This window comes from Sander vitreus, chromosome 9 (assembly GCF_031162955.1).
Source record: "Sander vitreus isolate 19-12246 chromosome 9, sanVit1, whole genome shotgun sequence".
Classification (NCBI taxonomy): Eukaryota; Metazoa; Chordata; class Actinopteri; order Perciformes; family Percidae; genus Sander; species Sander vitreus.
This window is the reverse complement of record NC_135863.1, coordinates 30,630,188-30,655,645: the sequence shown is the minus strand read 5'-3', so window position 1 is coordinate 30,655,645 and position 25,458 is coordinate 30,630,188. Positions and strand designations below refer to the sequence as shown.

Here is a 25,458-nt window from a genome sequence, read left to right as displayed (position 1 = left end):
CCCCCCCCCCCATCTCCACAACCCCCTGCAGCTCCATGGACGCTAGACTGTGGCACACTTGTCTCACCTTCTTAATGTCCTCAATACATTTAATGATGTAACTGCGTTTCACAGTCTCCTTGACAGCGTAGGCGTCGCTCAGAATCCCCAGATGCTCCTCCAACGCCTGCTGAACTAGACTGGTAGGCAGGGTTGGGAGGTGAGCCAGCTCCCACAGCACCTCCAGCACCTGAACACACCACACACAAAACACAAGATGCTTCAGACTGCACTTTAATCATGAAACCTAGCATACTGTAGTTTTCCACATATGTTTCTCCATTTACTCCTCAATGAGTATGCTTACATGCACACTAATATTCCATATTCCACCATTATTCTGAATATGACAATATTCAGAATTTGATACAGGTCATGTAAACAGCATATTCAGTTTGGATATTCCGAATAAGGCTTTTTTCCGAATATAGCATTTTCCGATTAAGACGTGGGATATGCCAATACTATTCGGGTTTTAGAGGAATTCTTTGGACATGTATAGGGTACAGGGCATTTGGAATATGCGTCTCAAACTGGGTTTTTAAATCGCAGTTTACAGCCTCTTGCCTGTTTACGGATACGGTCAGGCGAGAAACACAGCTATACTTTTAAACATTATGAAAGACTTGGATATCAACAGGTTTTTGAATATGCCCAAACGTTGCAGCTTTTCAAGACGGTGGTTGAAGGACTGAAAGAGCGACACTGTGTTCGCATCGTCGAACAAGTCTGCCACTTTGACTATTTTGCACGGCTGCATGTAAACGGAAATATTAGAGGAATATTCACTTTCATTAGCCATGTAAACCGCTCAGTCGGTATATTGTCTTTATCAGAATAAAGGCAAAAACCGGAATATTATGTGCATGTAAACGTAGTCAACGTCCTGAGCCTTGACAGGATGTCAGATATACCAACATACCTTTCCTGTTGTAGTTTCAGAGCGAGCCTCTCTGCCGATCCTTCCGATCAGACTGAGCAGCTTCTGCCTCACGCGGTCACTCTCAACCTCCCAGCTCTAAACGGCATGCAAACAGTATTATTAACACTATAAACAGACTTACAAACCACTTTTCATTGAGCCAATTTACTCCCAAAAGTCACAGAGACAGCACTGACCTTCTGTATGAGGACGAAGAGGTGGGTTAGTTGATCAAAGCTGAACTTCACAGCAGCAGCAGCGATGATTGTATGTATGTTTTCTATCACAGTTGATGACTGGCCCGCCTGAAATGGCCACACAAGAATCAATAGGTCCATCAAAAGCGGGGACATTTGTCTTTTTCAACATTTGTCACAAAGACGTGCTTACACATACGGTATCAGCAATGCTTCCATGTACATAAAATATGCAGGGATGCACTGAATCCAGGATTCGGCCGAATACTGGGCTTTTTGACGGGTTTGGTTTCTGCCAAACCTTAGAATTTTTTTCCACCGAACCGAACACTACGCTTGCACTACGCTGGTCGACGTAATGACGCCGCCGTTGATTAAGGGAAGGTGTTTAAGTAGGTGGAGCGTTCAATGCAGTAGGCTGTGAGAAAGTGAAAATGGAACTCGTGAGCAGAAAAAGTGATGTTTGGCAGTACTTTCAGTCAAAAGAAGGCCATTCAAGGCCAGCTACATGTTCAATCTGCAATGCCGATTTGTCTCGTGGTGGCGAGGACCCTAAACAATACACAACATCACCGCTGTTGATACATTTGCGTATGAAACATCTGAAAGAATACGAGTTATGTATGAAGGAATCTACAGACCGCAGCCAAAATACAACAGCTTCAGGTAAATAACATGAAAAATACACTGCTGTGGACGTTGTTTACTTCATTAATGTGTTTACTGTGTTAATGGACTGAGGATGGGAGGAGGATTCGGTATTCGGTTTTGGATTCAGCAGAATCTTAACCAGTGGATTCGGTATTCGGCCGAACTCCCAAAATCTGGATTTGGTGCATCCCTAAAAATAAGCCAACAGTTTAGTTTCGCAATTACGAACAGAAAAAACTTCTTCAACATGCCTAATGAAAATCTGATGAATAACACAGACATGACTGCGCGATTACTCTTGTGATGTGTGCACTGGTGCTGACCTGTATTTTCCAGATCTTGGAGAGTTCGTCCAGCGACAGTTTACTCCCCAGCAACTCAATGATTCCCTTAATCCTCTCACAGTACTGAGCCTGGTCAATGTTACCTGGGAGATAAAAAATAAATATTGAATGACCACTTTGAGGATTTCTGTCTTGTTTGTAAGTGGTTACATAGTTCAATTGTTTAAGTGTGACACATTCAATTTTAATCAGTGGCAGAAAGTGATGGGTTTTCTTACCCTCCAGTGCTATTGATAGGACTGAGTTCTCTACCAGCCAGTCCAAAAGCTTATCTGTGTCAATGGCATTTTTCACCGTCTTCGACACTGTACTCTCCTCTATCAACTTTGTCACCTGAACAACAGAAACAAGATACACAGCAACAGTGTGAGATGAGATCAAAAACAAATTGTAACACCCAGAAATGTTGTCTAGTTTAGACCGAGAGTTCAGAGCCTATAAGAGCTGACCTCTTTGAGGGAGTTCATCTTGGTAGAGAAGTGGGGGGTTTTGAGCATGCGCAGCAGTGTGTCCAGCCGCAGGTCATCCACCACGGTGACCAGCTCCCTCTGGAACCTCATACACAGCAGCTTGATGGCCGACAGCAGGTCTGGGATGCTCACCAGACGCTACGGTTAACAGACAAATGAGGAACAACTAAGTCATAACATTTTGGTTAAGTCACAATCACCAAGTTCATAAAGATACAGCAAATCCTGTGCTACTAATGCTGTCTCTCCCGAGTTAATTGTTCAATTATCTCTTGTCATACTGTATACCACACATTGGGGCTACTACGCCCCCGTCCATCATGTAAAACTGCATGAACCATAAGTTTCTAGGTCCTAGTTGCTAGAGGAGCGACATCGCAGAAGATGGTAAACTTTGTTTACATAGTGTGGTTGTGCTCCAATTTGTTCCCTTCTCCCGCTTTCGCCTTCCCCTAATGGAGGCCAATTATCTACAGCTCTATAATTTACCACAGCTCTGTGTCTTTCTACAGCTCCGTATCTTGTTGTGTTCGTTAGGCCACGCCCACTGTTGAGCGATCCAATCAGATCTAAAAGGACTTGAATTAAATCCCTCTTGAAACTAAACTGTGTCCACATATTCCGTTTTTACAATGGAAGACTCACACTATTCCCCCAAATCCATCTGTGCAATAGAGGATGTATACCCGACCCGAGCCCGGTCACATCAGCGCGATAAGGCATTGAACATTATAAATTTAAAACAGCTTATTATGTAGGTAGCCAATGGGCTTGTTTCACTTGATGCAAAGGTTCGTTTTTGTGATTATGTATATAATATGATTGGGCCTCTTGTGCGCGCCTGTGTTAACGTGAGCTTGTTGCCCCGTGTGTGCTGATGCGCTCATCGGTTGACATTTCCGAATGCCTTCCTACAGCTGCTTAATAAAAGCTTTCCACACAAACAAACGTATGTGTCATTAGTATGAGAAAAAAAATGAGATTTTAACTGTGTGAGGCTCGGACATAAATATCTTAATGTCTGTCGGCTCGGGTCAGGTTCGGTTACTGCTCTGTCAGACGTGGGCCGGGCTCGGGCAGAAAAATGCGGCCCAATCCTCACTCTACTGTGCAAGTGCCCTGACCAAACATCAGGGTCACTAATGCAGCAACAAGGACCCGATCCCTCATCGGCTTCCCTATCCGAAGGTACAAACAAGCCGGACGTACCACACCCGGGAACCGAACAATCGTCAAGTGTTAGTGTCCCTGCGCCTTTAAATGACAAGAGGGTGACAAATATAAAACCAAAAATGGTTAAACACTACCTTGTCTTTAAGGTCCTTTTCCTCCAGGTTCTGCACATATGTGATCATCTTGTGGATGACTGGATCGAGCATGGGCTAGGAAAAAGACAATATGAAACGTTGTTGGCCACTGCAGCAGCAAAACAGTAAGAGGATACAGCGAATAAAAATAGAATAAAAATCGGAATGGTGTACAAGGGTCATATTAACAAACACAACTGATAGCACTGGAACAAGGTTAGAAAGAAAAACTAACAAGATGGGAATCACAATATAAGGAGAAATAGAGAGAATGTAGGTACACACAGTAGCAGCAGTTGAACTAATTGAAAAAAACAAGGATACAGTAAACATCCAAGTGTGTTTATGTACATGTGCGCTCACCTGGACGAGGTTGGAGTTTAGGTATTCTGCACCAACTCCAAGAGGCTGCACCAGAGCTGACACACACTGTGTTGGCAGAGGGAAAGTGACAGAATAACTCAGACTCAACTTATTAATACCAGCTGAATTTGACTATATAACTATGATAAGAATTGTTCGTTCCATCTCTCTGTTTTTGCAGGAGCGTCAACATAATCGGTCTTACATAGTTGTGAGAACGGGATGTATCCATGGGTGTCACTTTTGATGGCTTATCAAAAAAAGACTTGCACAACAACAGCAATCTACCATTCCTACAATTAAGTGGTTAGGCCAGAGTTCACACTGTGTTTAAAGTGCTACTGGGTTTTCACTGGTGCATGTGTCCATGTAAGCCAGCGTAAACAGATGGGTGGATGAGTTTCCAGCTGTCATTTGTCATTCAGTGCTAAATCACAGGAGCTTAATGAATGGTTCCCGTGTTCCTGTCGTTGTCTCTTTTCTTTTCTGGCTTTCTTCCATCTCTGCTTCTGGGCTCTCTCAGAGCAGCTCCCATCTCCCCCACCTTCCTCCTCAGTGAATTCTCCCTCGACTTCCTGCTCAAAAGCAGACAAATGAATGACTCAGCCCTGTGAGTCAGTAGAGGACCACTCCTCTCCTTTCACTTTCATAGTCTCTCTCCCCTGTGCTTGGAGTATGTTAGGTATCTGACAGGGCGCACACTCTACTAAACTTATGCTAATGATTAGAGGGAGTGTGTGTGTGTGTGTGTCTTGAATCAATGGCTATGCACTGCTGTGGTTCCGGCCAGGTTCCCAGAAGGAAGCATCAGTACAAGGATGCCTCAGAACACATAACACAACCGAGCATTTCAACCATCACACAGCGGGAGGATGAGAGAGTGTGTTTGTAGTGAGTATTAGCGAGAAGGGGAAAGAGAGAGACATTCAGTACCCTGCAGCTGAGACCAGTGGGGGGAAACATGGTGACCTTTCGCCTGCATAGGCGGCCTCAAAGTCTGTCTACAGTGCATCTCTCCATCCATCACCAGGGTAGGAACTATCTCATTACTCTTTAGCTACGTCCATTTGTAAGGATGGCCAAAAAAAAAAAAAAAAACGGTTACTCTTACAGCAATCTCGATTTCATCTGTGTTGAGCTTAGTCTGGATGGCAGTGAATCCTCCCAACTCTCCAAACTTGACACCGAAAAAGAGGAGGAAAGGAGACATGTGAGGCAAAACTGATATTGTGAATTATGGCATATGTATAGTGAGACAATATCTGGGTGACTGCTCATTACTCACTCGATTCACCAAATCAACCAGCCAACCATGAGGCTCCTGAAAGAGAAAATTATGTTTTTAGTGGATTTATTCAGCAATGACACTGCAAATTATCGTCACACATACAACACACAACAAACACACACACACACAGGTTTGTGGCACTACCTTTGTGGGGACCCGTCATTGACATAATGCATTCCGTAGCCCCTTACCCTAACCTTAACCATCACAACTAAATGCTTAACCTTAACTCTAACCATAACCTAATTCTAACCCTACAACCAAGTCTTGCCCCTCAAACAGCCCTTTAAACTTGTGGGGTCCAGCATTTTGGCTCCACAAAGCTGTCGGGACCCCACAAGTATACTGGACTCCTGGTTTTTGGACCCCACGAATATAGTTACACACACACACACACACACACACACACACACACACAGACACACACAGACACACACACACAGACACACACACAGACACACACACCTAACTCATTTGGATGAGCTTATGCACACATACTGAAAGGAAAACACAAGCACGCACACACACACACATTTTTTGACAGCTGTTGCGTGTCAGTCACACATGTTTTGCTGAGCCCCAATGGCTTAGTTAGACAGGGCGGCTGCATGGCAGCTCCGCCACCATGGGTGTGTGAACGGGTGAAGGAATGAGAGGCAAATTCTACAGCGATTTGCATGGTAGGGTAGAAAGACGCTATATTAAAAGGGTATCCATTTACAACACCAGAGAATGGGAACTCGTCTGTCTCCCCCCTTAACACGACTATGAGCAGTAAACAAAGGCTAATAAGGAAGTGTGTATATTAACATTAGCACAGCTTTACATACTTACAAGGGCATTCTGGATACATTGGCACACATAATCCAATAAGACATAAGAGTACAGGAAGAGTCCAGACACACTTACTTTCTGATAGGAGTTGCTAGGAGAGACCGCAAACATGTTGGCCTCTTCTCCGAAAACCTCAGCCCAGTTCCTCTGACAGGCCTTCATCCGGTTCTTAAAATGGTACTCGTTATCAGGGTTGAAGGCCTGGACACAACAACAAAGACACAGAACATAAATAATAATTTTTTTTTTTTTTCTTCTTCAGTTAAACGCGTTATTAACGGCGTTAACGCAAACCCATTTTAACGCCGTCAATTATTTTATCGCGAGATTAACGTTCTTTTTGGCCTAGGAAACTTTGTAGTTTTTTTTCCACATGCTGTTGAAACAACTAGTAACGTTAGAAAAACTACAACACCACACCAGATCTAGCTAGACCGGAAACAAAACAACAGACACACTTGTTTGGGCTTGTGAGCCGGCCAAAGAGTAGTACATACCTGCAAACTAGTCGCTTTTTGGCGCAAATCGCCATTTTGAATGGGAAAATGTCATTCACGTGAATCGTGTAGATCGTGTAGAGGTAACGTTAGCCTACCGTTAGCTAGCAGCTGGAGTCAACACGGTTAAAATGCTGACAGCTAAACGGTGTAAAGTGTGACTGTATTTCACTGTAGATGCCGTTGTCTGAAAAACACTCTCAGCTGACTCAGCCTCGTGGTGCATTCAAAGTTGTTGTAAAATACCCTTTTCCCATCCAGTGGTTATTTTCGCCGTTTTGTGCTCTTTTGTTTGTTTTTTTTGTTTGTTTTTTTTAGATCAACTTTTTATTTATTATTTTATATTTTTGAACATACAGAACAGACAAATACAATTGAACAAGGTGCTCCTTTTTTAAATATATATATATATATATATATATATATATATATATATATATATATATATATATTTCTCTCTCTGTCTGTCTGTCTTTCGGTTCAGGCACCGTTTTAAAAGTATCGTTGTATCATGTTAAGAGAATTAAAATGAGAAAAAAATAACGGGACAAAAAGACATTTAGAATAGAGAAAAATGTGCGATTAATTGTGACTTAAATATGACTTTAATGCGATTAATTACATTAATGTATAATTAAATATTTGAATCGTTTGACAGCACTATTTTTTTCACATGCCTGATTTCCAAGGGACAGCCAAAATAGGGCCGCTCCGTTATGGGAAAAAAAAAAATCATAATCACAATTGTTTTAGTAAATATTGAAATCACGATTAGAGAAAACTAATATTTTTCCTGTTTGAACACAAGACGCAAAACGTAATGTGCAAAATAATTGTTTTTCTCGATTGCATTGTTTTTGTGATCGTTAGGAGCCCAAATCGTAATTGCGATAAAAATGTGATTAACTGCACAGCCCCAAGCCAAAAATAAGCATGTCCTGTTAAAAGTGGGCCAACACCTTTGACAGATTGACAGATGGGCATTGAATCTTCACACTACAGGCCACAGTTGCAGATTCAATTTTAAACATAGGTTCACTAAAACATCAGTATTGGTAATTTGCTGATTCGGAGCATGAGAAGTATTGAGGAGCTTTATTGTCACCGATCATAATGGAAGATAGTACCAGTGAACTAAGAATCTACATTTAAAGCAAATGACTTAAAAAAGGTACACGGTGTAGGAATTTCTCCCACTAGCGCCTCGCTTTTTCAAATGCGTGTTGCAACTACGGTAGCCGTTGCTTTTTTGGCGACAGGGATTCCGACTCCTGCGGCTCGGCATAAGTACGATCCTCCATTATGAACTAAAGAGCAGCTTTCAAATTTGCCGGGGCGGTGACCAGCGCCTCTCACTGATCTCCTCCTCCGTTTCAGCTGGTTTCAGTAACGTGACGCTGGCTCTGAACGAAACCGCGTTGTGGACTAGCTAGACAGGTAGGCTAGTGCTTTATGTCCCTCTCAGTATAGTTTTTCAAAATGGCAGAACAACATGGAAGCCTCCTTGGACTTGCCCGTCCAATGTAAATACAGATGCGAAGTTCTAAGTCAGATCATTGGCAGAGGTCATTTTACACCAATGAGGATTTATGAATGAAGACATTGATTTTAGCTAATACTTAAAACACTACACAGTGTACCTTTAATTAATCATTTGCCACAACATAACAATTGGTTGGTATTAAAAGACTTATTATTATTAAAGAGAGAGAGAGAGAGAGAGAGAGAGAGAGAGAGAGAGAGAGAGAGAGAGAGAGAGAGAGAGAGAGAGAGAGAACACACCATAGTCAGGACTCCCATCAGGTTTACAGGTACGGGGTCCTGCTTCACCCTCTCTGCTACCAGCTCCACCAGCAACATGAGCATGTTGTAGATTCCCTCGTGAATCTCGGTGCCCCATTTGTGTACGGCACTGCTGGTCAGCAACTGGTGATGGCGAACGAGACAGACAGAAAAGGAGGAAAGTCAGGAAAATGTATGTATGTAAATGAATCAAGTATTACACAGTCACATGGACCTCTGGTCTCTCACCTTTTTAAAGGCCTCCGGCATGCATCGATCTATGAACCGCTTGCAGTTCTCATCGGCGTCAGCAAGACCTGACAGAGAGGGGAGACGTTGGATTCACACATTTATCTCACATCCATACATGGGGAGAAAATAATGTACCTGTGACGAAGGAGATACAGATTGAGCCATGTAACACAAGTGTCTAAAATAACGTGAAAAACACCCAACGGTTCAAACTAAACATAACGCCCACCCAATAACGCAGATGGAGAGCATTTAGCTTAATGCATGCAGACCTTTAAAAACAACTTTCATCCCACACAATCGTGGTCTTACCGTGCCGTGCGAGGCAGGTGGACGCGATGAGACACTTGCCCAGGGACTCCTCTCTCTTGTAAGGTATGGACCAGTGGTCGGTAAAGACTCGACTCTCCAGCTCGTACAGATTGGTGGTGGGAAACTCCATGCTGCCCCCGGAGCAGTTCCCGTTCTCATCATTGCTCCGCTGCAAACACACATGCATGACATAATTACGACCTAGTGCAATGGATGACTTTGTTTCACACAGCTAGTCCCTGCGTCGGCCCTTGTTGTAGGACACTGCAGCTGCCCTCCGCTTGAGGTTAATCTAAAACGGCCTCTGGCAGTGATAAAAGTCGGACAGGATGATGCTGGATTCTTTTCCTCCCTCTGGGAAAAAGGAGAACGATAGCAGTCGTTTGGAAAGTGTGCCCTCTCCTCAAAAATTTGCCTTCCGTCTCTGCATCTTTTTGTCCCAAGTCTATTTCCTACCAAGAAGCGTTTAAAAACAAATCCAGACAGGTGCTCGTTTTCAAGCGTTTCACTTAACGATAAAGTCAAAAGGCTTGCGATGTGTAAGAAAGGGTGTGAGTGCACCCTGCCACATGACATGACACCGTCTTGTTAGCAGTACCCACAATGACATATCGTCTGCGGTCATATCTGAACAGGTTGTGAAAGGCAAGTTGAAATTCAACTCATTCAAAGTCACCTCTCATACCTTCTGCATGGATGGTTCAAAATGCTGAGTTCAGGCACAGCCTACTATTGCTACGAAAACACAAAATGGCCAGTAGCAGTGAAGTCTAGGAGACAAAGGACTATTGCATTATTTACATCATAAAGTTGTTTACATATTCATGAAGTCATCTGAATATGCATAATAAATTGCAGAATTCCCTCCTCTGAAAGAGTGCTGCTCAGTGGAACAGTTCAGAACAAATGTGCAACACCAAAGAGCGTCACATTTGAAATCATCACCATAATTTATGTTTGCACTGTAATTGTGTGAAGCATTTAAGCATAGTATCTATGGAGGCCTGACCTGCTGTCTTGTATCATAATCTAAAACTATGACTGAGCCCTGGGATTCAGCTCTCACTACATTATGAATGACCAAAACGGTTACAACTCATTTGTTAATTTTGCCTGTGGGCACTGTGCAGTACAAATATTAATACAGCAAAGTATAGTTAGGTCAAGTCTGACCATTTTGAATACATCTCCACATGTTAGCATACATAATAGTCAATGTGTTCAGTGCATGGTTTACTGTCCTGCATACTGATACATATACAATATAAAGTGATGGACCGGACATAAGGAAGAGAAGGACAGGAGAGAGGGAAGGGGAGGAGAAAGCAACAGAGAAGCATCATATTTCATCCCTTCCCTTTCTAGGATGATTAGAAATGACAGATAGATGGACGAGAGGAAGGAAAGAGAGCGAGAGACTAACCTAACACCGGTCTTAGAAAAGACTAGGTTCAAAGAGTAACCAAGTCGAGACATTTTATTACCGGCAGAGTTTCCAAATCAAGACCCATCAACAATTTCACTCGAGTGTAAATAAGAATGACAGCATGGAGAAAGGAGAAACTTACTGTCTTTGTATACAATATACAGAACCTGTCACAAATAATCATCAACAGGAGAACAAATGTGCATACACACATGCAAAACCTAAAGCTCTTAGGGGAAAGGTTCAGGTCGATGAGGTAACTCAGCGCCACTCTGTTACTATGCACCATGTAACCCTCATGGGACCCCCTGAAAAAACTGCAATGGGTGTTGCGCGTGTTAGAGACTGCAGTGCTATATTTAGGAGCATAATACCGGGCCAAAGACCTATGCCATGCTTCTTAAGCAGGTCCGGCTCTAGACTTTTGGGGGCCCTAAGCAGGATTTGGTTTGGGTTTGAGCCGTTTATGAAAAGTCATAGAGTCGCAATTACACGACTCTGCAGAGCTGTGTGCTCTACTGAACTCAAGCGAACTGTCATCCACTCTCTCTCCCCTTTAACACACCAACCCGACGGCCAACCGTTGGCAGAAAAGGCAGTCGGACTGATCAGTCGGCTCCCCGAGGTCCAAAAAGTGCCTCAGAACACATTGAAGCGACGCCGACTTGAGCGTGTAATACGTCTCCATAACAGCAGGCGGCGCTAATCTGTATTGTCACCCGAAAAAAATTTAAACCGGCAGCTGATTGGACGAACGTGTCATGTGGGTCTGGTTTCTCCGGAAATTCAAAGACAGACTGTCATGGCGGATTGTTCAGAAATTTTCATGAAAACATTTTAGGCGAGAAATAGGCCGTGTAGTTGCTGAATCTCTTCATTTCAGATCGACAAAGGTCAGTTTAAAAGATTTTCGTCCGATTTTGAGAGGAGTTAGTCACGCTCATCATTTCCGGGTTGGCACTCCACCAATCAGCTGGGTCATAGAGTCCGACTGCCCGCCCTCCAACGCAACATGTCAGGTCGGCCAAAATGAAGGCCGACAGCTCCTCGGACGGACGACGGCACGGAACACACCGAACAGACTCGAGTCACTGACCTCGCCAGACTGTCCGACGGCTGATTATCGGGTTGGTGTGTCAGGGCCTTTAGGGTGAGCAACTGGAACAGTGACAGGACGTCATCACTTGCGAAGTCATGGCAACCACATAAACAACAGGGCGAGTACTACTTGTCACCAGCTTGTCACTCAATCTTGGGCAAAATGACAAACAGCGACAAAAGTCGCGACATGAAATCCGCACTCACGCGGGTCCGTGAAATATGACAGCTACAGTTTATTGGAAAATAGCATTGTGGACACTGAACGGTCGGTAGCTAGCTAACATTAGCAGATAAGCCCATTGACAGCGACGTTATTGTTCATATTTTGGCACAATGTTTCTGACCTCAGTAGTGGTCATAGTGACTGAAAGCATTATGGCAACGGCGTTATCTTTTCTGAGCTGCAGTTTATAAACACCGTTGCGCGTTATCAAACTTAATAACTAACGTTAGTTGTATTTCACTCTTACTTTTGTCAGGCAGAGTCACAGAACACTGGAAATGACTACAAGCAAGACACACACAGACCGACAGACAGACTAGAGAGAGATGCACTGCAAACTAGCAACCGTAACTTATTTTGTTTGCTGACATCAAACTTTGAGATGAGAGACAACAAGTTTTTTTTTTTTTTTTTTTACTCTTTTCTTCACCAGATAGTTCCGCTTCACTCACATTGAAGTTGTAAACATTGAAACACGAGGGCGATGCGGGGCCCTTGTGTAATTTGCGGGGGCTTATGCAATTTGCGTTGTGAGCGTATTGGCCAACCGCTTCCGTATCAAGCTCTCTTGTGGGACATTCAAGCACTCTTGGATGCCTTTTGGTAGCCACAGGGCCCTAAACAGCCGCTTAGTTTGCTTTTGCGTCGGGCCGGCTCTGCTTGTAAGCACATACACAGCAGAGGAAGCGAAGAAAGGAAATAAAGCACTTTCATCCTTGTAGCTTATTCCATATACTGCATGTTTCTGAACTTATGACATGTGGGAGTGACTTGTTAATTTCTCCATCTCACGACAAAACAAATTCTGTAATGTTTCAATAATATACATGTGTACAAAGCCATTACAACAATGGCTCAAACATGAATCATTCATTAGACGAGCTGGTTAAGATGGAAGAAATTAAATTCAAATTAAGATTTCTTAGGCATGTGGACATAAAGGAAAAATCATTTTGGCAGCCCTAAGAGAGATTTAATGAACTCAGAGAGTGAGTCACTTTGGGATGAGTTAGTATTTAACATCATTATGGGCAATTTGGCATATTTAAATATTAATAGGCATATTATCTACAGTACCCTGCAAGTGTGTGCGATTTTCTGCATAATGTGAATGCCAACTGTTGTTTATACTACACTTACTATAACAGCCTGCATCAAAGTGTGACAGAAGTGGGAGAGAGGTGAAAGAAAGATGGCCATCACCAGGCATTACTGGGGCCAGAATCGTTTATTTGTACCTATTCTGCTTACCCATAATCACAGCAACTTAAACAGCCATCAGTTGGATACAACAAGTGTTCATAAAGTCGGAATCAATAATCTTACAGTTCAAATGATTTGTGGCTTTCTAAAGGAAGTGTTGATCTCTTTTGAAAGCCCCTGCGGGGTTTCAGGAGATCTACTGTAAGCGATCTACAGGCTTGAGGTCAAGTTGCTGAAGGCAAACATCCATGAGTTGCTCAAGGTGCCAGTCAAAGCAATCCTGACATGTCTTGTGTAGATAGGTATTTATGAGTAGCCAATGCAGTTTGCTGTTACAACATCACATAAACACAGCAAACTAGGACGAAATGATACGACCTGCAGGTAAATCACAGACAACTGTCAAAGAACCAATGACTGCCCTTAAAGCATCAAATGCAACGGTCCTCACACAGACTCTTTACAAGTAACTATCGCTCAGTGACACAAGAAATTTACATTTTGACAGCAGAATGTGGACAGAAGAATGGTCAAAATGGCCACGAATGTCAAAGACGTTGCGAAACCGCTATTAAGTGCGGTTCGAGTGGATTGCAATCTCGGTAGGAGCTGAGCACAGTTGACGCTGTCAGCCAATCTGAAAGCTAACGTTGGCTAACCTTTGCAAAGCAGATATAAAGCAGACTGAATAGATCCAACAACTGTCCCCAACCTAACTGATAGGACTGATTACCCACTACTGCTGCTACTGCTAGTGGAAATCTGTGATTGCAACTCTCCAGAGGGATGCCTCTGTGCTGCTAACGTTACACCTAGTCCAGTTACTGGCGCGTTCAACTCTCAACCAACGTTAGCTAGCCGGCTACTAGCTAGCTTGGTTAGCTTGTAAGTTTAGAATAGCGATTTAGGTTAGGTTAATCATTTAAGAAGCTAACTAGCTTGATTTAAGCAGACAATTCTCCAGTCACTATGAGCCAGTGACATTTCCTGTCCCATAGCACTGGAGAGTAATGCAGCCCTTGTTCTGACAGCTCACGTTGGGCTCGGCGCATATAGCATTGAAGCCGCTAAGTTTAGCTAGTTAAATGGGCGAGCCCACTGTTTCCCACTAAGTTGCAATTAGCCATGTTCCTTGAATTAATGCTTGGTGAAACGCTAGTTTGTCTTACCTCGCTATCCACTACATCGTGGTATGCGGGCGGGGGATCAAAACCTCCAGTCCCAGTCCTCCCGCTGTTTTCACCGTCTCCAGTCGAGCCCACGCCGGGGGCAGGCCCACTCTCCATCGGCTCATATCCATAGCCGAGTCCGGGGCTTTCGTTTGTCAGGAGCGCCACTGCCTCGTTGATGTCGTTCTTTGCCAGCCGAAGCGCTTTCCGTATCACGTCGGGGTCTGGGAAACCCATGCATAGGAGCGTCGTTATGTGCTGCTCCTCTTCGGTCTCCATTTTTGGGATGTCTCTGTCTCTCAGACTAATAGTAACGGGGTGTTCGGCACAGCCCTGTAGCTGTGCACGCCGCCATGTTTACAGTCCACTGCTGCTAGCCTGTCACGATCTGGCTTCCCCCACAACAGCGCCGACACAGGTGTTATGCCGAGTTCTGCCAGCCAAGAACTGCCTGCTTCTCGCGGGAGCGCGCACAGCGAAAACTTTGTAATGATTTCTAATGAATTACTGTTTAACAGTATATTTTTACTGTCGGGGGTATCAGTGAAGTATGAGAGCCTATTTTCGCCAGGAAAAAAAAATAATGAAAAGTTTTGCCTAATAAAAAATGAAAAAGATAGAAGAGATTCTATCAGACTGTCAGAGGACTTACTACTACTATCATTTACCATCTCATAATTTCTGAATACATATATTTTTTAATAATTTGTAAACTTTTCATCAGTTTTTCCCTGGAAGAAATTGGCTTCTGTAATAATGATATAGCTTATAAAATGTCAAGTAAAAGTTGCCCAAAATGTATGCTGGTAAAACCATTTGTGTCCGTCTAAAGAGAAACGTAAGAGATGAATGTGTGAAATATTGCAATGAAATTGGTTATGGTATCTAATTTAGAATGACACTTTACCAACAAAAACAATTCACTTTTGTTAATTAAATTGTAAAAAGTTACTATAGCTATTATTATATATGCTTTACTTATTGTTATTGGGGAACAAAACGTACGCCTTAGCATTGGAAGAAGGGCGACCTCTTGAAGCTATAAAATTGTTTTGTGCATGTTTTTAAAATGGTGATAAAATACTAGGTTTCATTACATTTTTAGGTGGCACACTCATTTTCTTTCTTAAATTTAAAAGCCTTTAAAAAAAGAAAAAAAAATGGAATAGCAAATTCCCTCACAAATTCAGTAATCGTTTTATTTATTTGTTTTGAATTGAGACATAAATTGTAAAAGTCTATAATTATTCCAGTGACACACTGCAGCTTCCATACCACATACTTACTTACTTACTTAATTACTTACTTACTTAGCTACTTACTTACAGATGACACTTTACAGTGTACTTTTTCTTGGTTTCTTGTGTTTACTGGATAATTACATACTAATTTAAAGGCGGCAGTTTGGTTATACCAGTAACCTTGTTACCAGTAAAATTTGGAAAAAAAAAGAAAAAGTTGTATTAACATTACTGACTGTAATTTACCACGGATGCCTCACATTCCAACCTCAAGCAACATCAGGGCGTGGCAATGCGCGCGAGTAATGGGAAGGGGGTGCTGGTGGCGGCGAGCTGGCGGGCGGACGTCACGTGAACACTGAGCTCAATGCTCATCATGTGACAAGGGAAAGTCAAAACAGGAACAAAATGGCTGCAACGGGCGACGACGCTGCAGCCATGGACAGCATCTCCAGGGCACCAGCGGCTCAGTTAGCGGCTCTGAACGCGGCTGCAAGCTCCAGCAGTCACGCAGTAGGCCCGGAGAATGTGGCGGAAAGCCCGGTGGTTGTTCCCAAAAAGCCCAGTACAAACAGTGAGTGATGTTTACCTGCAGCTTCCTTAGCTTGCCAAAGCTAACGAAGCACACAATAAAAGTGTGGGTTACATTGTATACATTAGTGTAAATGTTCTTGCTTTCGTATTTTTACTTATATTTGGCTTCATTGGTTTTCCATTGTGGAAACACTTGTTTGATATACACTACCGGTCAAAAGTTTGGGGTCACTTTGAAATTTCCATTCCAGACAGAATACCAGCTGAGATCAGTTGCATTGTTTTTTTTAACCAGGGCAGCAGTTTTCAGATGACATTATGTGCTTACATAATTGCAAAAGGGTTCTCCAATGTTTTCTCAGTTAGCCTTTTAAAATGATATCAGATTAGTAACATTGGATGAATGGTTGCTGATAATGGGCAATGTAGATATTGCATTAAAGATCAGCCACTTGAAATTCCATGCTTTTTGGTCTAAACGTCATACCCAAATTAAAAGTGGTACAGCTCCCATATACTCTGACACTCGGGGGTGTGCCTGATATCATTGGAAAGGTGATTGATGTGGGTGTGTTTTTGTATTTGAGACGTTTTGTATTTTGTAGTTTCTGGTATCATTAGAAAGGAAACACTCAGTAGGAACACAAAGTTTTTGTTCCAAGTGTCAGGATGATTCTAGGCCTTACTGACAGAGTAACAGAGGCTAGAATGGAGTTTTTTTTTTTTATTTCCGTCCAAGTCATACATCTGTAAAAGGATTAGAATACACTGCTGTAAACACATCTGACAGGTGACAGACAACACAGGTCATTAGCCACATGTCTCAGCTTACTACAGAAAAAAAATCCAGAAGCCAAAAGACTCAAAAATGGATTTTATATGAATTTATTTCTACAGATATGTCTGTGCGTTTTTTTTATTTCCATTTGAAAAGTGCAAAGAAAAAAGCCAAAAAACTACAAAATACAACACTTCTCAAATACACAAACACACCCACATCAATCACCTTTCCAATGATACCAGGCACACCCCAGAGTGTCGGAGTATATGGGAGCTGTACCACTTTTAATTTGGGTATGACGTTTAGACCAAAAAGCATGGAGTTCAAGCGTTTCTTCAGCCACTTCTGTCTACAACAGTCGAGAACCCTTTATGCAATTATGTAAGCACATAACGTCATCTGAAAACTGCTGCCCTGATTAAAACAAACAATGCATCTGATCTCAGCTGGTATTCTGTCTATAATGGAGTGGAATGGAAATTTCTAAGTGACCCCAAACTTTTGACCAGTAGTGTATATACTGTATTGAAATCCTTGGTTCTGTGTTGTATTTATTCTGCTCCCCATGCTTGTGTTCAGGTGATGGTGGTGTGGAGACGGCAGAGGAGGCTTTGGAGCCTGCAGAGCCCGATATCAATGAGCTGTGCACTGATATGTTTGAAAAGATGGCCATCTTCCTGCAAGGAGAACTAACGGGTCCGTTAACACATTCCACACTTCTTCAATTTCCCTTCTTTCCTCTGCACTTGGGGGGGAAAAACTACAGTATATGCGGATGCACTCCTTTCATTTCTCACTACCTCTCTGTTTTTTTTCTTTCTCATACATATTCTCCCTGTGTCCTTATCTGTTCAGGAACTTGTGAGGATTACCGTCTGTTGGAGAACATGAACAAGCTCACCAGTTTGAAGTACATGGAAATGAAGGACATCAGCATCAACATCAGCCGTAACCTGCAGGACCTCAACAACAAATGTAAATTGAGATACATAATTTGCTCAAAAACTAAGAAAAAAATTGTGTCATTATATTCTTGTGTATTTCTAGTTCATACATATTATGTCTAATACTACAGCATGAACATCTGGTTGGTATGTATGTTTGCTTTAGACGCTAGCTTACAGCCCTACTTGGACCAGATAAATCAGATTGAGGAGCAAGTGTCTTCACTTGAACAAGCTGCTTACAAACTGGACGCATACTCCAAGAAACTGGGTAAGACTTTAATGAAGGGAAGTATGCATGTATAAAATGTTCAGTCCAAGAATATATTGAGTGAGACTGATTCTATTCAAATTAATAAAAATTCATCACTACATTTTATAATGTAATACCTGCAATTTTAGTAATAGTCTCGCATTGCCAGACCTTCCTTCACAGCGCTGTGGATGAGGGTCTGGCTAGTCCACACAACATTCCGGGATGGGAGAAAAACCTGCTCTGGTTTATTGGCATTTCTTTAAACCAATCACAATCGTCTTGGGCAGCGCTAAGCGCCGGACGGAGTTGCGGTGCCTCTGCAAAATAGCCTCAGGAAGGAGCTTGTTTTGGTGGAACATGTGTACGTTCAAAAGTAGTTTTAGTCGTGCAACAGAAAACTCAGATTGGACAGATAGTCTAGCCAGCTGTCTGGATTTACCCTGCAGAGCTCTGAGGAGCAGTTAACCATAGTCCTCAGAAGTCCACTGGAGTTTAGAACGCCAACACAAAGAAAGAAGGTGGTAACGGACATCCGGCCGAAAAGAGTGAAATCCGATGGAATTTCCGGCGGCAGCGGAGCAATCCCGGAAGTGGAACGTCGTGCATATAGACTATTTTAGTAACATTCTTACTGACTTGGTCAAATCAACAAGTATTTGTAAAATTCCACAATATGCCTTCTTTACTTTACTATGTTTGGTGAATGTCTTGTCTTTCTTTGTCAATGAGAGCACACTCCTCGCATGACAGCGGCAACATAATAACCTCTCTCTATTTGCTGGCTATTTTGTCTGTTATGTGCAGCACAGACCAATAATAGTACATCCACCTCTCGGTTCAAATTGCAAAGAATTATGAAGTTCACCAGCAGATGGTGCTGTGACACCACAGACAATTCCTTACCTGCACATGTTTACATTACAGCTTACAAAGACAGCCAAACATCACCAGAGCTTGTTGGACTTGAACAGTCATTAGCTAAAGAGTGATCACCTTCTTGTCTTTTCTTATCTTTACAGAGGCCAGATTCAAAAAACTTGAGAAGCGATGAGGGGGGGGAAAGAGACAGACTTAAAAATGATGGTGCTTTATCACCTTTTGTAACCCTGCCTCGCCGCCTTCTCTCCCTGCTAGTGGAGCCAAGAGCTGCGGGGAGGATGTGAACTTAAGACTGAAACAACAAACAGTCCGAGCCACTTTGACACATAGAAAGGACCCAGGAGGAAGCAGCTGAAGGCACATGAATTAGTACTGCAGTGCTTGGCTTAGATTTAACTCCAGTATCCCTGATTTTGGCAACAATTGTGCAGCCAAGATGAACGAGCATGTGTGGTGTGTGTGTGTACCCACATTCTTTTGCAGATACCCTTTATGTTGAAAAATGTCTGCCTAATTACTAGCATATCTTAACTGAGTGGTGGAATCAGAATATACTAATTTCCTACTAGACACAAAGTAACATAACAGATTGGTAGAGACTTGTGACTGGATATAACAATACTTTTATTTTATGTAGATATTTACATAATGAAGCATGCTCATAGATGTGTTTTTAATCCAGCCAGTTCCAACCTCTTGACAGATACGATTCCCACTTAGTAGCCTGCCATGTACATTGGGATTCTTTGTTTTTACACATTTAGTTGTCTGGGCAGTGTAAATAGTAGACCAAACTGGTTAACTTATAGAGGGTCTGCTACAAAAAACGGTTAATGTGTAGAGAGCAGCTGGAAATCACACACTCTGTAGAGTAAGTTAAAAGTTTGCAGTGTAAAATGAAAGATATTTTATATGGGTGAATTATTGTATTATGTCTATCTGGAAATGTTGCCACTGAAAACTGGAGTTTTTAAAACAAATAAACCATAATGTGCATATTGTTGAATGTCTGGTTCATTAAAACGAACATTCTACTGACAGCAGATGGCAGATCTGCACCATGATAGGGACTTACACTCACCTAAAGGATTATTAGGAACACCTGTTACTGAACTCCAAACTGAATGTCAGAATGGGAAAGAAAGGTGATCTAAGCAACTTTGAGCGTGGCATGGTTGTTGGTGCCAGACGGGCTGGTCTGAGTATTTCACAATCTGCTCAGTTACTGGGATTTTCATGCACAACCATTGCTAGGGTTTACAAAGAATGGTCTGAAAATGGAAAAACATCCAGTATGCTGCAGTCCTGGGGGGCGAAAATGCATTGTTGATGCTAGAGGTCAGAGGAGAATGGGCCGAGTGATTCCAGCTGATAGATCAACTCTGACTCAGATAACCACTCGTTACAACCGAGGTATGCAGCAAAGCATTTGTGAAGCCACAACACGCGCAACCTTGAGGCGGATGGGCTACACCAGCAGAAGACCCCACCGGGTACCACTCATCTCCACTAAGAATAGGAAAATGAGGCTACAATTTGCACGAGCTCCCCAAAATTGGACAGTTGAAGACTGGAAAAATGTTGCCTGGTCTGATGAGTCTCGATTTCTGTTGAGACATTCAGATGGTAGAGTCCAAATTTGGTGTAAACAGAATGAGAACATGGATCTGTCATGCCTTGTTACCACTGGGCAGGCTGGTGGTGGTGTAATGGTTTGGGGGATGTTTTCTTGGCACACTTTAGGCCCCTTAGTACCAATTGGGCATTGTTTAAATGCCACATCCTACCTGAGCATTGTTTCTGACCATGTCCATCCCTTTATGACCACCATGTACGGTATGTATGGTGTTCCTGATAATCCTTTAGGTGAGTGTAAATTAATGCAGTATATCAAATATTGTGAAGCTCTGGAAAACTGATCCACCGCTGAATGGAGATTTGACCAAAGGAGGAAAACAGATAACATACTGTATAGTTGACAATTCAAAATAAATGGTTGACTAAAGACGTGTGTGATGCCCTCTGCCTCCTTTGAAACAAAGGAGGCAGAGGGCATCACACACATCTTCTGTCTCTCAGAGCAGAAGCCAGAGCTCTTTTTTCCATGGGCAACAGATTATTTAAACTGACAGGACCTCCCTCTTGAGCGTGTGGGTTTGTGTGTGTATCGGGTCATGCACATGTATGCATGTGTTTATATGTTTGTGCAAGAGATAATCTAAAACAGGTCTCTGTCATTAGTCTAGTTGAGGCCCAGGCACAGAGGGAGCTCATTATTCATACTGTAACATTATTTACTGTTGCGCTGTGATCCTTCCATCTCTCCCTTTCCCTGCCTTTTTCCAGAGCCCTGGGGCATACATTTAGCTCTCCTCCCAAAGGCTCTCAAATCAGGTCTATTAAATGATTTTGGGGTAGTTTTCTGAAAGCTAAATGTGAGTGCCAGGAGGCAGTCAAGCATAGGAGAGAAGGTAACATAGTAATCATAGGTAAAACGTTTTTATGTTAAGTGTGGGGAGTACCACAAAACTAGACCATACTGTAGCAATATAGTTTGGGTGTGGAAACTTACCATATTCTGCACAAAATGTGAATGTGTGGTTTTCAGACCGGGTGGATGCAAAGTACAGATTTAAGGTCAGGTCTATACTCTAGGTAGAACTCAACCAATTATCGAATTTTTAAGAAGAAATGGCATTATCAGGATGTCATCACATTTTTACATCCCATTATCTACAAATCATATTTTCTAACGAAAGTGCTGTTATTCTAGGGTGTTGCTTATACAGAAAAGGAAGCAGTGAAACAAAAGAATTACGCGTAAAAAAATGTGTAATTATGTCATGGTATTGATAACGGAAAATGTGTTCCACTGGCTGTGATTATCTTTGTGTGTGTGTGTGTGTGTTTGTCTATGAATGTAATGAATGGAACCTGGTGATGAGTATAGGCTACATGCGAAGTTTCTGCAAAACACGTCCAAATGATACCATAGACTGTATGATATTAATGGACAGCGCATGTGTGATGTCACCCATTGGTTCGTGGAGATCTGCTATGAGTCGTCGAGTTTGCCGTTACGGGCGCAGCCATCCTGGTTGCGGATGTGACGATTTTAGACGAGAGGGAGGAGTGAGGAAGGAGCCGCTTACACTCTACGTTACGTTACACACTTTCACTGGCAATCACATCATGGCCACGCCCTAAAACACCCCTTGCTTTATCGCTGATTTTAAAATCAACGAGACCCTAATTCAAAAAATGAACATCATTCTGTATTGCAGAAGACTTAAAACTAGCGATTGAGACCATAAACTCATTATGAAAATGTTTACTGAGGTAATAAATCAAGTGAGAAGTGGGTCCTGTTCTCATAGACTTCTACAGAAACCGACCTCCTTTTGCAACCGCACGTGTCGCCCCCTGCTGGAATTCAGGTTTAAGGCACTTCCGCATTTGCAGCACTTCGCCGAACCGGATGCTTTGCCCATTAATATTATATAGTAATGAATACACAAAGGATTAAAAAACATGATGGACTCTTCAGAAGAGGTAATTATCTTCACTCGAGCTTCTGCGCGAAACCGGACGCCACAATCTTCTGAACATAGTCATACTGAGAAATACAGAGAGAGTTGTGTGGAGCTGATGGTCTTAATTAGCTTTGTAGCAACTCATTTGGCAATGGCTTGAATGTAACGGACATCATTAATATCAAAAAGTTTGAAGATTTTAGTAAGCACTGAAGAAATAGTTTGACTTTTTGGGAAATACGCTTATTTCTTTTATTATCGAGAGTTAGATGAGAATTTTGACACCACTCATATCTTGCGGTGCAATGAGACTACAGCTAGCATCTGCCATCCTCAGTCATGTAACATGATTATGTTTGACCCTATATAAGTTCAGAATGAGGATTTTTCAGCTGCACTCAGTGACCAACAAGCCTTTTTTTTAGGAGATTCCGTAATAAGAAAACATATGATTTCCTTCCGTTTCTCAGAAAAGACATCTCTCTTCTTACTCCCTTTTTTTATATTCCTGATCCCTATCCACAATGTAAATGCTGATTCCCAGGGTTGAAATACACCACAAACAGCAGGGGACGTTGTGCAGACAATGGCTCGCCTGTAAATATGCTCTAAAAATGATCCTGCAAACCTCATCCACTTTCCAGCGTCTACTACAGTAACTGTACACATACAGAGAGAAGAGACTGAGACAATGCAGACATATATCTTAACACATGTCACATACAATGCCAGGTTATATATCAGTTACATAGGAATAATTCTGATTGAATTACATATACTGTGGCTTCAATTTATATATATATATATATATATATATATATAATGAATATAAAATACAGATTACGCAAAATGGACCAAATAGGCCTAATTCAACAAAGAAATGATTCCAATTCAGATCTTTTGAAATGATACAGCCTCAATTTGATTTGGTCTGACAGACCTCAGGAGATTCCCAGAAATGTGACTGAGAAAGCATCAAACATATGTCCGCCATCAGCTTCAGCAAAGGAGCTGTTTTCTCCATAAGTCTAAAGTGGAGACTGGGCCAGTTAACAATAACAGGGCAGCATGCCACACCACAGTGTTGTGTAAGCAAGCACAAAGTTTGGGGAAATTTCTGTGTTCGTGAATGAGAGCGGACAAGGACACTCAAAAAGTCAATTATGAAACCACATTTGTTCTGTGTTTTTTCGGCCTTGCTCAAAGTTTGCATTTCACTTAATTGGGCAATGTCAACAAATCTAGTAGTATTGTGAAATCTCTCTTTATCGTGTTGTCTTTCACTCTCTTTCTCACACTCCCACACAGACAGACCGTGATGGGATAAACAGGCCTCCATAATAGCACATTTTAATACCCTCATATCCCTGTAAAGAAGTGACACTATAAAGACAGCCAAATGGCAAAGAGCTTCATGTTTACATCCATTTCAAAGCAGCCAATAGCTCTGGGAGGTATTTCAGTGCAAATAAAAGCCACATGTGAGATCTGAGGGACTGAGTCAAACTTCAAATACCTTCTACGAGAAGGGCATGAAAAGCCACATGAGGTCAACGTTTGGCACCACAATCATTCACTTCACTCTGCTGCTCACACCTTCATCATACACTGTGCAAGAGGATGCAAGAACACGTCCGCACACAGCCCACATGTCACATCTGACCTCTTTGAAACTCAAGCCCAAAAGCCAGCGTCTCTGCCATGTAGTCTTTGGAACACTTTGGAACACAAGATGAATGCAATCCATTTTGATTATACCAAAAATGTCCACGCCGTCACTCCATTATTACAAATCTAAAATGAGACCAGATGGGATTGCGGCACAAAACAATATAGGTGCAGTGCTGTTTGGGATTTGAGACAGAGCCCAGCTGTTTCTCAGCAGGTATGGAGAGTCATGGTATCAGACTCTTCTGACTCCGGCCTCAGATCAAGCTCTGCTCCTGGGGTTGGAAAGTGAACTGAGGATCCTTTCTCTGTAGGAAGTTGTAACCAGCAACACCTGAGAACTGTCCTCTGTAATCCTTGTTAAAATGGGATGTTAGTTTAGTCCTGCTGTGTCTCCCTATGTGCTGCTGTTGTCTGTGTTTCCATTTTGACTTTCTGTGAGGAGTCTTGCTTTCATGTGCAGCGTGTCCACCACCATATCACCAAGTGGACTCAGGGCCAAATGTACTAACTCTTTTGCGCCCACTTCAGGCGTATTTGTTTCGCAACGTGCGTGTAAAAGCATGGCGAGGTGTACAAACAGGCCGCGCTGAGGTAAAAGCGCAGACTGCCTGTCGCGGGAACTGAAAATGGCAAATTGCGCTTTTCCGTGTCATTCACGGGAGGGTCAAGGGGAAAGTGGGAGTTTCCCATAAAGAGATGGGAGGGGAAGCGTAAAGTGCGCCTAATTATGTATTCCGCGGTATGTACAAAAACCGCCCGTGAAAGCCCGTCTCTATTTTGTGGTGAAAATTCTCTGCCTCTTAAAAGCAGGTTTAAACCAGGAAGCGGATCTCCTCGTATATGCCTCCTGGTGAAATGGCAGCAGTAATCCGAGAAAGACGAAGCCATAGGCCAAGGAGACGAGCTGAAAGGATTTTTGCCACAAGGATCACACTTTTTCAGTTGAGTGAACACGAAATCATTAAGCGCTACAGATTAAGCAGCCACGCGATATTACACAGTTACTGGAAGAAATCAAAGATGACATTGAATCTCCGACTCAGCGTTCACATTCCATTCCAGCAGTTGTTAAACTCCTCGCTACATTACAAATATTGGCATCAGGATCATTTCAAACAGTCATAGCATCAGCAGTGGGAATATCGCAGTCTGCACTCAGCCGTATTATAGCACCAGTACTTTGCTACCGCGCAATTTACGGTATAATGGGTGGAGAAAGGCGCCGATTACCCGATGAAC

The 25,458-nt window shown here is 42.5% G+C and overlaps 2 protein-coding genes across 6 annotated transcripts in view; one reads left to right on the top strand and one right to left on the bottom strand.

Annotated features, from left to right (window-relative positions):
- usp24 (ubiquitin specific peptidase 24) overlaps positions 1–14,796 on the bottom strand; it is a 47,078-nt gene extending 32,282 nt beyond the window's left edge. For all 5 annotated transcript variants that reach the window (XM_078259646.1, XM_078259648.1, XM_078259647.1 and 2 more), the window contains exons 1-15: positions 14,381–14,796; positions 9,259–9,427; positions 8,944–9,011; positions 8,695–8,838; positions 6,491–6,616; positions 5,579–5,614; positions 5,405–5,470; positions 4,294–4,359; positions 3,931–4,005; positions 2,603–2,761; positions 2,372–2,486; positions 2,133–2,236; positions 1,159–1,266; positions 962–1,057; positions 68–229 (exon numbers count right to left, since the gene is read on the bottom strand). In XM_078259646.1, the coding sequence (XP_078115772.1) occupies positions 68–229; positions 962–1,057; positions 1,159–1,266; positions 2,133–2,236; positions 2,372–2,486; positions 2,603–2,761; positions 3,931–4,005; positions 4,294–4,359; positions 5,405–5,470; positions 5,579–5,614; positions 6,491–6,616; positions 8,695–8,838; positions 8,944–9,011; positions 9,259–9,427; positions 14,381–14,659 (1,773 nt within the window). In that variant the 5' untranslated portion in view covers positions 14,660–14,796. The remainder of the gene's footprint in view (positions 1–67; positions 230–961; positions 1,058–1,158; positions 1,267–2,132; positions 2,237–2,371; positions 2,487–2,602; positions 2,762–3,930; positions 4,006–4,293; positions 4,360–5,404; positions 5,471–5,578; positions 5,615–6,490; positions 6,617–8,694; positions 8,839–8,943; positions 9,012–9,258; positions 9,428–14,380) is intronic.
- Positions 14,797–15,992: 1,196 nt separating this feature from the next.
- bloc1s2 (biogenesis of lysosomal organelles complex-1, subunit 2) lies at positions 15,993–20,011 on the top strand. Its single transcript, XM_078259645.1, has 5 exons — positions 15,993–16,195; positions 17,516–17,632; positions 17,792–17,911; positions 18,047–18,151; positions 19,156–20,011. Exons 1-5 carry the CDS (start codon positions 16,030–16,032, stop codon positions 19,185–19,187), a joined length of 540 nt encoding a protein of 179 aa, XP_078115771.1. The 5' UTR covers positions 15,993–16,029; the 3' UTR covers positions 19,188–20,011.
- The last annotated feature ends 5,447 nt before the right edge of the window (positions 20,012–25,458 follow it).